The 18108-nt window shown below is 37.6% G+C and overlaps 1 protein-coding gene across 1 annotated transcript; it reads right to left on the bottom strand.

Annotated features, from left to right (window-relative positions):
* Window positions 1–3027: 3027 nt before the first annotated feature.
* Window positions 3028–12490, bottom strand: LOC140238887 (transcription initiation factor TFIID subunit 10-like). Its single transcript, XM_072318784.1, has 5 exons — window positions 12464–12490; window positions 10570–10730; window positions 6371–6435; window positions 5469–5580; window positions 3028–4348 (listed from the first exon to the last, which is right to left on the bottom strand). The coding sequence occupies exons 1-5, from the start codon at window positions 12477–12479 to the stop codon at window positions 4259–4261; spliced, it is 444 nt and encodes a 147-aa protein (XP_072174885.1). The 5' UTR covers window positions 12480–12490; the 3' UTR covers window positions 3028–4258.
* Between the last annotated feature and the right edge of the window lie 5618 nt (window positions 12491–18108).

Here is an 18108-nt window from a genome sequence, read left to right as displayed (position 1 = left end):
CACAAGATTATAATCAATTGCAATTGCACAAATATATAATACCACATACATAATAGCTACTTGTACAGTCCTGTATATGAGTTCTGTTCTGACAACTTCCTGCATACTCCTCTTTTGAGTGACTGCTTAACAAAACAATACAAACCAAAACAAAACAAAACAAAACAAAACAAAACTGCTAAAATACCGTATGCCAAAACTTCATTCTCCCATGGACCTCTCTGTACAGTGGAATCTTGTCATACCCAGGCCTGATATAACAATTGCTGATATCACAAGGTAATATTGTGCAAGCCCTTGCCTTTTACCTGGCAATACATGTACATCGCACAAGGATGATGGCATGGGGGCTCACATATTCCAGTAACGTCGCAATGCAATTCATTACAATACCACTTGCATGAGCAAGTTCACCTACGAATACACTGTACTAGTAATTTATGCATACGTTCTTCTGTTGCTCTGCTTCTTCGAGCACCCAAACATGCATTCTTATGTAAAGCTGCTATGTCCTCATCCTCATTCATTGCGATTTGTAATGAATTTTAAAAACATTTTCATTCCTCATTCCAATCTTTACAAATCCTAAAACTGGATGCCTACCTGTATGACCAATTTCTAGATGTTAAAATGCAAAAGTCTTGAATTCATCTAAGGTTTCCTTTAACATTACATAAAGTTCTAATTTCTGATCCTAATTTTATGCAAGCTCTTCCATTCTGTGGTTGTCTTATTTTACTCAATTTAAATCTTTATGCGCCATGTTTGCATGCCCAACTCAGTCAATGGCGTCTCATAGATTTCATAAATATCATCTTAGATAGAAATCATACATTTGTCATAAAATTTACATCAAAGTAACACTTGGTATTTTCTCTATACCTTTGCTCACTGGATGTCCAGCAAAATAAACATCTATTGACCGATTCTGTGACGCGCTATGTGTATTTTTTGGCATGGGCGCAGCCATAGTGGGTGTATCAGCCGACCCCTCCCCCCTCCGCACTCCCCCACCCCTCTCCCTACATTAGCACGCGCGCAGAATGAAAAACTGCTTTAGCCAATAGGCGTCTCTTACTGAGTGCGCGAATGCTTGCTTAGTGCGCGAACCTTTGTTACAAGTGCGTGTAAACATGTTGCCCCGGGGTGGGGGAGAGAAGGGGGGGTCGGCTGATACACCCACTATGGCTGCGCCCTGTGCCGTAAAATGTCTGCTGCCCTCAACGAACCCGAATCGGTCAATACAAAGTTACATAGAGATTAAAAACAGAATGTTTTCCCAAAGAATGTCTGCGTTGCAGTCTCAGAACATTGTGCGGCCGTCAGATGGTAAAACGGTCTAACTCGAAAATTTGACTTTTTGAGGTAAATTCACTATCTGGTACATGTGAGGGTGCTCTTTCCAATGGTGCTATCGAGAAAATCCCATCATGTCTTGTTTTAGAGATAATTTCCGCTATCTTGGTACTTTTTTGTATTTTCCCTTCAGATTTGATGGTAAAACAGTCTATCTTTGAGTTAGCCCATTGTCGGTAATATCGTTTGGAGGTAAAACGAGCTATCTTTTACATAAACCATATAACCTTCTTAACTGAGATTTTTTTTAATCATCACTGTCAGATGGTAAAATGGTCTATCTTCGAGTTAGAACAGTTTACATAGTGTTTGTGGTCTATCTAGAAGATAGACCATTTTACCATCTTACGGTGTATGATGTGTAGCGGGAGTGTATACAAGTGTTGTGGTTAAACAGTCTATCTGCACAAAAATCTCATTCATTTCATAATTAAAACCCCAAATAAGCACATAATTCTTCAGTTATCAGTGTTTAATATGCTTCTTCTTGTCCCATTGCTAAAAATGCGTTATACCCATCTCCTAAAAAAGCTCAAACCTCTAAACTTTAAAGTCATTTTTCTCAGAACATCAATTTTCGATATAGACCGTTTTACCATCTGACGGCCGTGTGGCACACAGGGGGTTTATACTTGTTCTTCCCTCCAGTGGGATGTCCTACACAGTTGGTCCCGATGACTACCTGATATCGGCTGACTGGCAGTCGACTGCTTGTTCAGTGTGCCCCATTCCACTACATACTGAGTACCTCACTGGCTAGTTGATGCCCCATTCTCACGCCTCTACACCAACAAATTACCCCAGAAGGCATACCACATCATACACCAGCATGGCATCAAAAGCCACCCATAGTTTATCTTTCTAACCTATACACTGAAGGGCAGCGCAATAAAAGCAAGTTCACAGTCAGCGCTAGTCTAAAATGACCTCTCCAACAACACACTTTACAAAACATGAATTGTCTTCAAGAAGACCAGTTGAAAACAGCCATGCAGGAAGTGTTAATTTACATGTTAGTGCTGCATGAATGGCTTTTGTTAATTTTGCTGAAAAGAATGCATATTCACCTGTAATACCAATCTGCACCTGGTTCATTAACAACACATTTGTCATGAAGCCCTATCTAGGTTTTGAATATCTCAGTTTCAAATCCATTTCAAGAGAAGGTCTGCAATGATCTTTTTCTGCACATGCTCAGATTGGAACTGTGAACTGGCTTATTATCTATGTGGACCAACAGACACAGATCATGGAGTAAATGTCCAATAAGTGTGTTATTACCACGGGTTCAATAAGTGTTTGCACACAATTTTGATGACGTTTTGAGATTGCCCTCTTCAGAGGATCAAAAGAGGCTGCATTGCTTACTATTATAGTGATGAGGCCTCCTGCAGCCCCTCTGCTGTGTATTAACCCTAACTAGGCTAACCGGGCTATTCAGGTAGATGATGAGCCGGGGGGGGGGGGGGGGGGGGGGGGGGGCTCCCAGGCACCCCCTCCGGATCTCGGCCGACGACCGCGCGATCGCGACGAAAATTGGCACACGCATTGCCTATGATGTAATCTAAAGTACCATGAAGCTAATTTTTTCAAAAATTATCATTTACACTAAATTATGCTAATTTATGCATAATGCTAATTATGCATTAAACATTGTGACGTACGTCAGGCCAGGGAGGTGGAAGAGAGACTCTTCTTAGTGCATACCTGAAGAAATTAATGCACGCACACGTGACTCATTTCAGCGCTTCCAATTGGCTACATTCTTGAACCCATTTTATAAAATGGTTTACTGCATCAAGTTTTGAATAGTCCCACTCTGTGTTTCTATGGTCAATCCAATCCTCATTCCGCCCATTTTTTTTTTTTTGAATTACCATGATGGACAAAAAGTGCAAACTTACTAATATATTTGTTATAATATGATGTGGTAAAAAGAGAAAATATTTTGACACTTCCTTACGAGTTATAAACATGACGAGAAATCAATATGATTGTGCAAATCAGAATACCGTAGGTACAGTATGCATCAATTTCACACTCATTTCATATCTGCATATAATACTTTAGGTAATACATGTACGATATACTGTAAAAGTGGAAACTTTCATCATGTGAAATATTGTTGCTTGTCATATGTCCCACCATGTGATCTCTTGATTCCGCAGGATTAAAAACATGCAAAATTCATCTTACTTGGCAGAGCGCGAAAAATATCACTTTTACGGTACAAATATAGAAACATTGGCCACACCATCCCCACCGCCGCACCGCAATGCCACGTTTGAAAGTGAACTATTTGCAAGACATGCAGGATAACAGTATGCGGCGTTCTGCAGGGTAACTGGTGGAGAAGTCACAGGAAATAATCAGGTGACACTCCATCTGTCCATCTCTGAGGCTCTGCACAATATTAAAATACACTGAAGAGTGCCGACACAGAGACACCGTCTATCCTACCAGTTGCAGGCTAACACACATATCTATCGGAGGCTGATCAAAACAAAGATGTACAACTCTAAAAAACACCATCGGCACAGGTAGTACATGACTTCCAACAAATGCCACTGACTGATATGCAGAAGACATAATATGCTTTTTCTGTCATTCTGTCCAAACTCAATGCCGCATCCACTTCTGATGATGTACAGCTTGCATCAACATGATCTTTACGTCCATGCTCTAATGTTTTTCTCTTCCAATTCTCTTACATTGGAGCATTCTATGCTAATGAGCTCACTTTGTGATTCCAGGTGCAGGCAGTTATTAAATATACATGCATTCCGGCACAGAATTGTGCCATTTTGTAAGAATCCACACTGCAGTGACTCAAATCTCCCCTTTTTGGGAGTTCCTGCATATGTCAACAGTTTGGTACATATATATGTGGTCGCTTAACTTGCTATGTGAAATAATATGGTTTCTTCACATTTATTCCATGATCTGTCAGCGCTGGATTGAGATCCTCCATTGTCAGTGTGTAGCGTTTGTCCTGGGCATGACGGAAAGAACAAAGAACAAAGAAAAATCAAAGAATTAAAAAACAAAAAAATACTAGTACGTCAGCAAAATAAAATCTAAAAAAAAAAAAAAAAAAAAAAAAAATACTACCGGTTGTAACAGATGCATCAAGAACCACTTTCCGCTCTGATGATTCTCACTTTTATGGAGTCAATAATCTACATGTATGACAGTTTTCAATGCACTTTAACCCTAAAAGGCCCGGGGGGGGGGGGGGGGGGGGAATCCGCCCCCCGTCAACGTTTTGCGCTATGAATCTGTAACGCGATAAGGCCTTGTTGCGAGGCTTCTTGACTTTCTTCGTTCAAGTCTCGCGCAACTTTTGAGACCAACTTTGCAACGTCCGCGCATACTTTTGCGAAGCCACGCCCATTTTTGTAACGGAATGTCACCCCAAAACGGGCACAATTTTGTGATTTTGTGTACATTTCCTATGGAAAACAGTGCTCTGTCATGAAAGTCATAAAAACCCGATTATTTTTACAATTAATCACTTTCATTGATTAATGTTGTGCTAATTATGGTAGAAAAGTGGTCAGTGACAATTTCCAATGAAAAAACAAAGAAAAAACAAAAGTTTAAAAACAATGAAATACATAAGAAATTCTGAAAACAATAAAATACATAAGAATTGAAATGAGTTTTGGAAGTTTTTGTGATGTAAAATTGTTGAATAATTATGCTAAAAGAGATTTACAGATCAAAAATTAGACTCTCAATGCTTTTAATTAGGCTAAAATATCATCTTGAGCTTAATTTGCATAATTAATTAATTAAAATTAGAAATTGATTGTTTCAAAAAATCTTATGACACAATCTTGTAGATTATGACGTGGGTCTCACGCATGCAAAATTTCATCGCGATCGCACCACCGATGGCCGAGATCTCGGGGGGGGGGGGGGGGGGGGGAGGGGGGGCGGAATCTATCCCCCCCGGTCTGAGCATAGCCAAAAAAGTCATTTCACTTAAGTTGAACACCATGTACATTTTGAGAGCCTTTACTGCACTCAATTTCTAAACTTGTTATTTGCTAGGCTACTGTTTCCATGAATTACTACCATAACAAAAACAAGAGCAAATATCAACTGACCTTGACAGATTTTTTTGAACTTTGACCTGAGCCCCTCATCTTGCAGTGCTGGAGGGCATCGTTGGCAATATCTGAGATGAATTTTTGAGCTGCTAGAGATATCAACCGCACACTGTAGAGAAGGGAAGAAAACAAATCAAAACAAAAAATATATATAACAAAGAGCTACTTGGAAGACACATGACTAATTGATCAAACATACCAGGTATGATAAAGAAGTATTGACTCCCAAAAGCTTCACAAATGTCACTACAATGGGATCATTCCAACTAGAAAACACAGGAATTAGTTAGTGCTATTAAAGCATATAATCTCCCCTTCAGCTTGATCAACATATTCAACTTTCCTCCAACTTTATGGTGTACACTATGGTAGTGCAATAACCCATTCTGTCATTGTCCAGCACACTACAGTTGTAACTTCTAGCCTTTGGAACTCAATAGCATTATGTATAAACAATCTGGAGGCTTACACCTACCTTGTGCTTCAGATCCTACAAGCTCCTAAAAGCAGTTCAAGATATCAAATGTAAAGAGCCTAAAAAAGATTTTATGCTGTGCAATCTAACCTTCATAACTGATAGGAAAAGAAGAATCAATTGATACTTCACAAAGCTTGCACAAATGTTTTCATGCCTGCAATCGACATATCCCAGCAAAAATCCTTGATGTTAAAAAATCTTGTTAACATTCCACTGTAAGTGTGGCTAATCCTTTGGTCAGAATCCATGTTTGACTTGCTATGACATGTACAGTAAAATCATTTGGTATACCTTTTTTGGGGTTAATTCTGACTTTCACATGTAAGATTCATTTTCATTAGTTGACAGCAGTCAGTGACTGTGTAGTCTTATGTACCTAGACACTGCCAATGATTAACAAGATTGTCCACTCAACACTTACACTCTTGGGTCAGAAGCCTCAAACCCTGCCCTGTTCAAGTAGTAGCCAGTAACTGCATCTGGTATCTGTTGAGTGAAAAAACAAAAACAAAACAAAACAAAGAGAGGAAAGGAATACTTAACCAGGATTTTGCACAAAGAGAATACACACCACAATTTAATAGAAAAGAAGCTTCATCATGTATACATGAGATAAATATTCAAGTGCCAATGATCAGTTACAAAGGGAAGAATGAACCAACCCACATCATATTATTGGTGATTGCAAACATTATCATTCAATATCTTCAATACACAAGAAGCACTTTGTGAGTCATGGGTGGAAAATGGACTTGACATAAAGTCTAGGGTGACTGAGCACAGTCTCTGATGCAGAGTAGCCCAATTTGGGTTAAACTGCTTGTGCAAACCTGTCAGAAATATGGAACTCAACTGTATGCCATTCAGCATTACAAACACAATACTTCTTATAATTCTTAGGTTTCTTTGGCATTATCGTCATTTTCTCATATCATGATCAGATCCTTTTTTAGACTTTGGACACATTTGAGAGATTCTCATCATCTGCAATATACATATCAGTATCTCCACCCCTCCCCCCTTAAAAAAAAAGAAAAAAAAAGATAAATAGGCAACTACTGGAAGTACTACATTCACACAGTCTAAGAAAGTTTGAGTATGCACTTTTCAATCAAGTCGTCCAAATTCTTATAGCCTTACATGCATTTATTCCATACCATAACAACCATAACATATTGTTTGTAAGACTTACTTTACTGTCACTCACTCTGCCATTTATCTTGTTTGTCAAGAATCTACTCTCCTTTTTAAGCTTTGCTATTATTTAAATCTAAACCTTGCATTAATTTGCATTAGTTTCCTTTTCAGCATTGCCTTGCAGTTTGGCATTAATTAAGATACATTGTAAGTAAATGATATTCAGTTTTCACCCCCATCCCCATCACCATTGCTCATGATACCTTCCATCTTAAAGGGACTGTACAGTACTGGTTGAGGTGGGGATTCATGTTCTGAACATTCCTAAGTGAAATGATGAAAAGCCTCTTATGAAATATGAAAGGGCATGTAATGGGCAATTCCACGGTAACGGAAGGACATTCAGACAGAATTTTCACAGTTTAAAAAAGTACTCTAAGAAAAGTTTGATGGATACAGCATTTCAAACTACAGAGATGTATTACCAGAGCCAAAGACTATAATTTCCACCAAAATTTTTGTCATACCTGCTAAAGAGTAATGAAATATGCATATTAATGAGGTCGGTAACGGAAGGACATCAAAATGGACATGGGTTTTCAGGCAAATTAGTTTTTATCAAAACTCTGTGAAGTTTATGGAGCTATTTTAATTTGTTGGTATACAGTTTAATTGCCATAGTTTTAGCTATAATGGAATATATTTGACTTTCAAATATGTTTATTTATTTTTTAATTACACCACATAATGTCCATGTGTGTGTGGTAACGGAAGGACGGTAACGGAAGGACATGCAGATCGTCTGTGTAAAGTGTATGGGGAAGATGGGTTATGGTTAGTTTTTATTAAACCTCTCTAAGGTTAATAATTTTTTTCATATGTGGCAGGTATACAGTTTGATCCGAATAGTTTTAGCTTTACTTTTATGTATTCAACTTTGAAACATGTCACCTGGTTTTTTAATTACAGCACAATGTTTTCATTAAATGTGTGGTAACGGAAGGACAAAGAGCTTCGTGTGCATACAGTGAAGGATGTTATTTCCAACTTTAATGTTAATCCTTGTAGTCCAATGTGATATTTTTTCTTTCTTTTGCTTAATCCCCCGTAAATAAATCATGATTAAAATCTGCACACATCACCCTGGAGAGTAATCTACACGAGACCATAGTTAGATTGTTCAAAATACTGCTAATTCCTAATCATATGAATTGATTATGCAAATTTATTCAATAAATTACATTTTAGCCCATAGAATACTAATGTGAAGCAATTTATGGACATTTCTTGGTGTGGATCTTCATTTTGAGGTATTAAACAAATGTAGTGATAAAAAATTGCAAAATCAATCTCAATTCTTTTATTTTTTATTGTTTCTTGAATTTCTTTTGTATTTCTTTGTTTTTTCCCTTTTGTTGTTTAAGTGGTTTTTTTCCAAAGAAAATTGTTGCAGACCACTTTTTAAACATAGTTAAGCGAAAGTCAAGTAATCAAAGTGATCGAAAGAAAAAAAATTATCAGATTTTTATGAGTTTTATGAAAGAGCACTATTTCCCATAGGGTTTGTACACAAAATTACAAAATTGAGCCAATTTTGGGTCGACTTGCATTCAGGAAAGAGGTGTGGCTTCATTTGTTATTTGAATTTAGTCAAGGGTACTTAGAGTAGGTTCTGACACATTTGTGTTCTCATCTTAGGGATATTAAATAGCTAAAAACAGACTCTAAGTCCTTCAGTTACCACACCTTTGTCCTTCCGTTACCAGCTTCGGTAACGGAAGGACATTTTTAATTTATTTATAATTATTCAAAGAGGAGGGGTTTCGTGGATGGATGGGTGCCAAGTTATAGGCCTACCTAAACTTGCTTTACACTGAAAATTTTATGGTTTTTATATTACTATTTTTCATAAAATATTAAAAAGACCTCTTTTTGTGGTAACGGAAGGACAAAATACAAGGTCACCTTTAGGAAGTCACTGAAGCGTTACAAATCATGGAAACCGTAAAAATATTAAATGAACTGTTTCTTTCATAATTACTAAGTTCTAAATATAACAATTCATAACATTTATTTCTCAAATATTGAATACAGGCCATGCTACATTTGTATTATAATTTATGCATTTTTGAAAATTAATAAGGTTAGTTAAACAATTGAAAAATTGACCCCGAATATGTTATAATACTAAACATTTTTACTCAAATCAATAAAATTCACACTTTAAGCTTTCATTTGATACCAAAATTGCGTGGGAAATATGAATTTGAAATTTTAGATGTCATGTCCACTTTGGCGTGGAATTGCCCTAATGTTAAGAAGGATTCAACGTTTATTTGATGAAAATTGGTTTTCAAATGGCTAAAATATAAAAAAAAGTGCTAATAATAAAAGGCGACATGCCACAACTTTATTAGGATCTCTTTGTTTCACCTTGTTTTTGGATATCTCGGCCATTTCAAAACTGATTTTCATCGAATAAACTTTTGATGCCCCTCAGAACTGCATGCTCTTTGACATCTCATAGAGTGGTTTCTGAATATCTCGCAAAACGTTAAAAGCTAAATCCTCACCTCGACCAGAACTGTACACACCCTTTAATCAGTTTTGTCACTTTCACCCTTTCTCTATTCAGGTGTGTTCACTCATTCTGCCTCACACAAATCAAACCTGATCCTTTCGTTAAACCCAGACATCTCCCAATTTTTTTTTTTTTTTTTTTTTTGTGATCATCCCCACCTACTAATCATGTCATGCCCTCCTTCACCTATTCGTTGACTGAATTAGATTGCTCAAAAAAAAAAAAATAAATAAATAAATGAGTCCTCTATTCCTTCCATTTCTATTGGTTCATATTTGAAAATATGAAAATATTATTTATATATTAGTAAAAAGAGGTTCAACTGGAAGTTCTGCTGAGTGTAAGTAGCATCAGATTAAAATCAGAGCCCTACCACTACCAGACCTCGTACTCATTCTGATCAGTTCATCTCTATTTGTGTCTTCTCCAGGCTCTCTCTAGACTATAAACAAGTTACATGTACATAAGCCTATTGTTAGGAAGCAGTCTATATTCTTAGTTCTACATTAAGTTTTCTCCCTTCTTCAAATCGACTTCAGTTAGCATGGTTAGAACATTGATTTTATAACAGTCTAGATGTTGATAATAAACAACATTAAATACATATCCAGTGTGAAAAAAAAAAAAAAAAAAATGTCATGAAGTATGGGAGGAAGGCCCGGGCAAGCAACGCTTTGCAAATTACCCTAACACTACTGCTAGACTAGTGACGTACAATTTGTAGTGTATGCTACCTTCTCATTATACACAGCCCAGTCGCTGTAGGTAGCGACAGCGTACTAACAGCGTCTGGTCGGGCTACAAATTCAGGCCTGGTACCTTCTCATGATCTATGGACACAGACACAGTTGTCAAGAAAAATAGATTGTGTTTCACATGTTCATCTGTAAAGTGTAACTCACCGTGGGTGCATATTCCTCCATCTGACCGAGCAGTTCCTCGAGGGCATCTCCAGCCAGCTTGACTGGAACAGTAGCAAGAGCATCACTCTCAGCTTCTGCGGCGGATCCGTTCATAGTCTGAGCATTCTTGCCCACTTCAGATGACACACCTTCCATTGCTTCTGTATTTCACAAAACAGGAATACTTATGGAGTGTGAAACAAATCATGGCATATATTTACGGTGTATATATATGGGCAAAGAAGGGTGAACTTGAGTGAAGTAAGTAAGATGAGATTTATGAACATATGTGTTCAAACAGTCTTCTCAGTGTAAGACAATTTGGTTTTGTCTCGGGTCGTTCAACAACATTACAATTATTAAACGTATTAGATGAGTGGACAAGTTTATTAGAAGGAGGTGGTTCTGTTGATGTGATTTATTTAGATTTCATTAAAGCCTTCGACAAGGTACCGCATCGACGATTGTTAGCAAAAATTGAGTCTTTCGGCATTGCTAATCCTTTGCTTGATTGGCTGAAATCTTTTCTTCTCGGAAGGAAGCAGCGTGTTTGTGTTAATGGTGCTGTTTCATATTGGGATGATGTCATTAGTGGTATTCCCCAGGGAAGTGTCCTTGGTCCTATGTTGTTTGTTATGTATTTTATTAATGACCTTCCCGAGCAGGTAACTTCCAGTAGTATTCATTTGTTTGCTGATGACACAAAAATGTTTAGACATGTTACTTCCAATAGCGATGCTGTGTTTCTGCAAAAAGATCTTGATTGTCTTATTTCTTGGTCGAACAAGTGGCTCCTTAGGTTTCATCCCAAAAAAATGTTGTGTTCTCACGGTTGGCGGCAACCAAGGTAATATGTATGATTACACTATGAATATTGAAAACACTGTTCATCATCTTTCACATGTGGATTCATGCAAGGACCTAGGAGTCACAGTTGATTCTAAACTCAAGTTTGAACAACATTTTCAGGAACAAATAGACAAAGCTAGTAAAATTATGAATTTAATAAGACGCACATTTGTTTATTTAAATAAAGAAAATTTTTTATTGTTATTTCTAAAGCTTTGGTAAGACCTCATTTAGAATACGCCCACGCAGTATGGAGTCCTCATTTGAAAAAACATATAGAAATTTTAGAATATGTCCAGCGGAGGGCCACAAAATTAGTTACTGAAATAAGATCTTTATCTTATGAACAAAGATTGAGGCACCTTGGACTTTCCACTTTAGCATACCGCAGGGCGAGAGGTGACATGATTGAAGCCTTTAAATTATTTCATAAATGTGATCAGGAAGTAGTGCCTGACTTGGGTTTAATAAAAAAAATGCACAAGAGGACATAGTAAAAGAATTGTATATTTTTCGATCACAAACCACTACAAGAAGAAATTCATTTTACATGCGCATCAGGAAACCATGGAATAGTTTACCTAGAAATTTAATAGATGCACGTGCACCCAGTGTCTTCTTCAGCTTTGAAATTGGTTTGGATAAACTCTGGGAAAATGAACCCATAAAATTTAAGTTTGACGCCACGCTCATCTTAAAGACTGAACCTGGATCTGAATACAGAGGCTCAGCCTGCGTTCAGAATCTTCCATAGGTATCCATAGGTACGTAAGTATCTAGCTAAAATCAGCTGTATTTTTCACAGAGGATCACCGACTACACGAACCTACATATTACAGGACGGGTGGGACCGTTATCACTGGTATAGACGCACTAGACACAAAGATAGAGGAGTAACAGTGCAAAGTACTAGTATATTGGTAGACTGTTCTAGCTAGATTTCCAAAAGTGTATCGACAGAAATGTAGCACTGGATCTACTGGTATGCTAGTGTCAAAGGGATGGGTCTAATCAAAGTCTAATACTTAATTTCGTTTTCACTCACCTTCCTTGACATTCATCTTCGTTCCTGAATTCAATACGAGCGATCAATCTAAACATGAAATGCTAATGATGCCCTCTTGCGCCCATATCAGTCCAACGTCCTCCATAGAAGACTGCTTTGTACCAAAATGTTTTACTGGTGTACTACTAGTATAATACAAAAGACAGGGCTGCACACTGGCGCCGGTCCGACGGTCAAGACCGGCAAAAGTCACTGTCGGACCGGTAACTTTTCAGGAAATCCACAAGTTACCGGTCCGACATGACCAGTAAAAAAAAAGCATTGGCGGGGTCAGTAGAAAGAAAAAGATCAGCCCCGATCAGGGAGAAACAGAATGCAAGATATCGCATTGTTCAACACGTTTTACGCAAGTTTTCGAATATGTCTACCGGTGCAATTTGTAAAGTAAACATACAATTGTATATTAGTTTTGAGCACTAGCAGTCGACCAGTTATTCGCGCTCGCTTGCGCATTGGCGCTGCTCACGCACTGCCATGCTATGCAATACAGTACATGCAAAGGATGTACGGTACAATGTAACTGTTGAAATGCATGGATTGTTTCCCCGATCCCGTTTTGTTTGTTCATTTGCTTGCGATCGGCGGTCATGCCAGACAAGAAGCATTGATAGAAGCGCACGCATTTCTGGGTCATTTTACTCATGATTTTCTATATTCAGCGATACAGTAAATGAATATTTTCATTCGTTCAGAATGGTCTCATAATGAAGATAGGCGCGAAAAGGATCACGAAATCGGCCCTTAAAAAATGTAAAGAGATAATACAAGGGAGAAAAAAAAAAATCATGAAATCATCGCAGTCCCGCTTACATATTTCAGGTAGAAATCGTCCCAAAAAGGAACATGAATTCGGCCGCGTCGTACACCTTTCAAAAGCTCATACAAGTACGAAATGCGAAGAGATTATAGAGGAGAAAAGAATATAAGGACATATTAATTTGGTGCGTGCATCATAAAAGATTACAGCCGAATAACAATTCATGAAATCAACGCAAACCCGTTGAAATTTGAGGAAATAAATAGGCGCAAAAAAGATCTTGAATCCAGTCCTGCATGCCGTGTCGGTTATCAAAAACGCATGCACAAATGCAACGAGATTATCGGGAGAAAAATAAAGGACACATTTTTACCCTTCTGGTGCGTGCATTACAAAAGATTACATCCGAAGTAATTCATGAATTCGCCACAATCCCGCTGATATTTGAGGTAGAAATAGACGCAAAAAGGATCGTGAATTCGGCCGTGTCGTATACCTTTTAAAACGCATGTACTAAATGGTAGGAGATTAGCGGGATAAAAATAATGTACACATTTTCAACCCCTTTTGGCGCTTGCATCATATAGATTACAGCCAAAGAGTAATTCATGAAATTATCGCAATCCCGTTGAAATTTGAGTAAACAATAATAGGCGCAAAAGAATCTCGAATTCGGCCCTGCGTGCAGTGTATAATTTTGAAAACGCATTCACAAATGTGAAGAGATTATCGGGAGAAAAATAAAGAACGTATTTTCAACCCTTCTGTCGCGTGTATCACAAAAGATTACAGCCGAAATAATTAATGAAATATCGCAATCCCGCTGATATTTGATGTAGAAATAGGCGCTAAAAGGACCGTGAATTCGGCCGTGTCGTATAGGCCTACCTTTTAAGAACGCATGTATACGATAATTATGTGAAGAGATTATTGGGAGAAAAATACAGGACACATTTTCAACCCGTTTTGGCGCGTGCATCATAGAGATTATAGCCGAATAAAAATTCATAAAATCATCGCAATCCCGTTGAAGTTTGAGGAGACAATAGGCGCAAAAAGAATTATGATTTTTGGTCGTGGCGTATATCTTTTAAGAACGCATTTACGAAATGCGAAGAGAAAAAAATAAAGGACACATTTTCAATCCATATTGGCGCGTTCATCATAAAAGATTACAGCCGAAGTAATTCATGAAATCATCGCAATCCCGCTGATATCTGAGGTAGAAATAGACGCAAAAAGGATCGTGAATTCGGCCGTGTCGTATACCTTTATGTATACGAAACGCGAAGAGATTATGGGGAGAAAAACAAAGAACGCATTTTCAACCATTCTAGCTGGGTGCGTGCATCACAAAAGATTACACCCGAAGTAATTCATGAAATCGCCACAATTCCGCTGATATTTGAGGTAGAAATAGGCGCAAAAAGTATCATGAATTCGGCGGTGTGGAACATCTTTTAAGAACGCACTTACGAATTCGAAGAGTTTATCGGGAGAAGATAAAAGGACACATTTTCAACCCCTTTTGGCGCGTGAATCATAAAAGATTACAGCCGAAATAATTCATGAAATCGTCACAATCCCGCTGATATTAACTTGAGGTAGAAATAGGCGCAAAAAGTATCATGAATTCGGCGGTGTGGAACATCTTTTAAGAACGCACTTACGAATTCGGAGAGTTTATCGGGAAAAAATAAAGGACACATTTTCAACCCCTTTTGGCGCGTTCATCATGAAAGAATACAGCCGATTAATCATCGCAATCCCGCTGATATTTGAGGTAGAAATAGGCGCAAAAAGGATCGTGAATTCGGCCGTGTCGTATATCTTTATGTATTATTATACATAATGCGAAGAGATTGTGGGGAGAAAAATAAAGAACGCATTTTCAACCATTTTAGCTGGTGCGTGCATGAGATCACAAAAAGTTACACCCGAAGTAATTCATGAAATTGCCACAATTCCGCTGATAATTTGTTTGAGGTAGAAATAGGCCCAAAAAGTATCATGAATTCGGCGGTGTGGAACATCTTTTAAGAACGCACTTACGAAATTCGAAGAGTTTATCGGGAAAAAATAAAAGGACACATTTTCAACCCCTTTTGGCGCGTGAATCATAAAAGATTACAGCCGAAGTAATTCATGAAATCGTCACAATCCCGCTGATATTTGAGGTAGAAATATAGGCGCAAAAAGTATCATGAATTCGGCGGTGTGGAACATCTTTTAAGAACGCACTTACGAAATTCGAAGAGTTTATCGGGAAAAAATAAAGGACACATTTTCAACCCCTTTTGGCGCATGAATCATAAAAGATTACAGCCGAAGTAATTCATGAAATCGTCACAATCCCGCTGATATTTGAGGTAAAAATAGGCGCAAAAAGTATCATGAATTCGGCCGTGTGGTACATCTTTTAAGAACGCACTTACGAAATTCGAAGAGTTTATATCGGCAAAAAAATAAAGGACACATTTTCACCCCTTTTGGCGCGTGCATCATAAAATGTTACAGCCGAAGTAATTCATGAAATCGTCACAATCCCGCTGATATTTGAGGTAGAAATGGGCGCAAAGAGGATTGCGAATTCGGCCCTGCATGTCGTGTACCTTTCAGAACGCATGCACAAATGCGAAGAGAGTGTCGAAAGAAAAATAAAGAACCCCTTGTAGCTCGTGCATCAGAAAATATCACAGCTAAAATAATTCATTAAATCACGGTTATGCAGCAAGTTCGTGCGCCGATGTTAAGAAAAAGTCACAAACGCATGATACAATCTGATTTTTTTTTTCATTATCATTTTACACTGTAATTCACGAACAAACATTCTATTTTTTTTTCTCATTTATTTTTATTTCTTGTGCAATAAATAATTCAAGTTTAAAAAGACATTAATCAGTAAAATGTACATGGGGGGGGGGGGTACGTCCATAAAAACAAGAAAATAAGTTTGCCAGTAATTTAATGTTTTTTTTTAGGTTGCCGTTGTTGACCGGTAAGTTTTCTGTTCGGACCGGTAAAAAATGGTAAAATGGGGCATCTACCGGTCCGACAGAGACATGTCGGACCGGCAGAAAAAATGGGTTAGTGTGCAGCCCTGCAAAAGACCTTTTTGAAGGTGGAAATCTACCCTGATTAAAATGAAATAAACTTAAGCAGAAAAGAAGAATTTTCCCTACCAAACTTACAAACATGACAAAAATCGGACAAGAAAAAGGAAGATATGACATTTTGAAATGTCACATTTTATATTTCAACTGCATGAATATAAAACCTATCTTAAAAACCACCCCCCTCCCAAAAAAAAAAAAAAAAAATGTTAACTCAGAAACAGTGTATAATTATCTCGGTATACTAGGAACATGCTTTTACTTGCATTAGCTAAAAATAATAATTTCGCCGAATTTCTTATATAACATACACCAAAAAAAAAGAAAAAAAAATTGTGAGGGTACGACACCATCAACTCGCTCATTAAAATATTCAGAAGGACTGGTGAAATAATGTTCTAAAAAAGGGCGGAGATCAATGTCGCATCTTCCTTATTTCTTCTCTGATTTTTGTCATTATTTTTGCATCATTCTTTAAGGAATATCTTTCTCTTTCTTTTGAAGTTTATTAGTGTTTGAGGTGGATTTCATTTTTAACATTGTGTATCTGTTTTTACGGAAAACCAGAACCCAAATACAAGTATAACTTGAATAATGTGGCTTGAGTGAAAGCAGCAATCACTAGAAGAACATAATATCAGTGAAAGTTTGAGGAAAATTGGACAATCGACCAAAAAATGCCCTTTTTTTTTTAGTTTCGGCACCGGCGTCACTGGATAAGAAGACTACATAGTACAGTATGTCCCAGAAAAAAATTACTACGGCACCCTCCGCACCAATAAGTTTAAAAATAGATAATCAATCCAAATATACTTTCAGGGTGTGAAACTTATTACCCACGTTTTACAGAAAACCCCATTCGATTTGCTTCAGCGGTCAAAGAGAATTTTTATAGGATTTTTGTAGAGCATGTCAGGAATCGGTTCCCTCCAAGTTCTGTCCATTGTGTTCACACATGAATATGCAGTTCCAAGAGCATGGAAGTGCTAAACTGGGAAGAATCAGACTCACGGACCTGCTTTAATTATAACAATCCACATTCCACTGTGACCACTTAACAAAACTGAATGGAGTTTTCTGCAAAACAACGCTACAATGTTTTATTTCAAGACCCTGAAACAGCATGCAGACAGTTTAATCATATAAGAAGTTATCAATGCAAAAATCCGGTTGTATTTTTTTTTTTTTTGACAGTACTGTGTTCATGTCTTGTTTTGTTCATGTAATAATAATATCATTGGCAAAATGTTCATCCATGAACTACACGCCAATAGACATAAATCGAAACAGCAACAACACTCGTTATTATGTGGACAATAATGTAGAGAAAATATAAAGAGAATTCCACAAAATTTAATTTTTCATTTCATCGAATTGTTACTGACATAGGGGGTAATGGTATTCTCGAATTCTCGAAAGAGGAAAGTCAAGTGCTCTTTCATTAGGCTATACATTATTATCATAATGATAATCAGACGATCAGTGTCACTGAGAATGGACCTCAGTAGCTCTCAGTTGGAGCGGTTAGTAAGGAAGTCAAATCTTTACTTTTGTTTTCCACGGAACACTGATAATCGGACTGACTACATCATGCAAATTAGGTTGAAGACTTTGATGTTGTCATGGTCTTGCACGACATACCCCTCAATCTCTAATACACAAGACTTCGAATATTTCCATTTTCAACATGAAATGTAAGGAAAACTGACGTATCAGTCAGGGGCCGCGGAAGCGGGGGGGGGGGGGGGGGGGGG

This window comes from Diadema setosum, chromosome 15 (assembly GCF_964275005.1).
Source record: "Diadema setosum chromosome 15, eeDiaSeto1, whole genome shotgun sequence".
Taxonomy (NCBI): domain Eukaryota; kingdom Metazoa; phylum Echinodermata; class Echinoidea; order Diadematoida; family Diadematidae; genus Diadema; species Diadema setosum.
This window is presented reverse-complemented; position numbering and strand designations above follow the sequence as displayed.

What these genes read in the sequence shown, in the direction of transcription:
- LOC140238887 (XM_072318784.1), bottom strand. An exon ending in TGGAGGAATATGCACCCACG is followed by an intron (nt 6,436 to 10,569) that starts GTGAGTTACACT and finishes TTCACTCAACAG; the next exon opens with ATACCAGATGCAGTTACTGG. An exon ending in GTTCAAAAAAATCTGTCAAG is followed by an intron (nt 4,349 to 5,468) that starts GTCAGTTGATAT and finishes CGTCATGCCCAG; the next exon opens with GACAAACGCTACACACTGAC.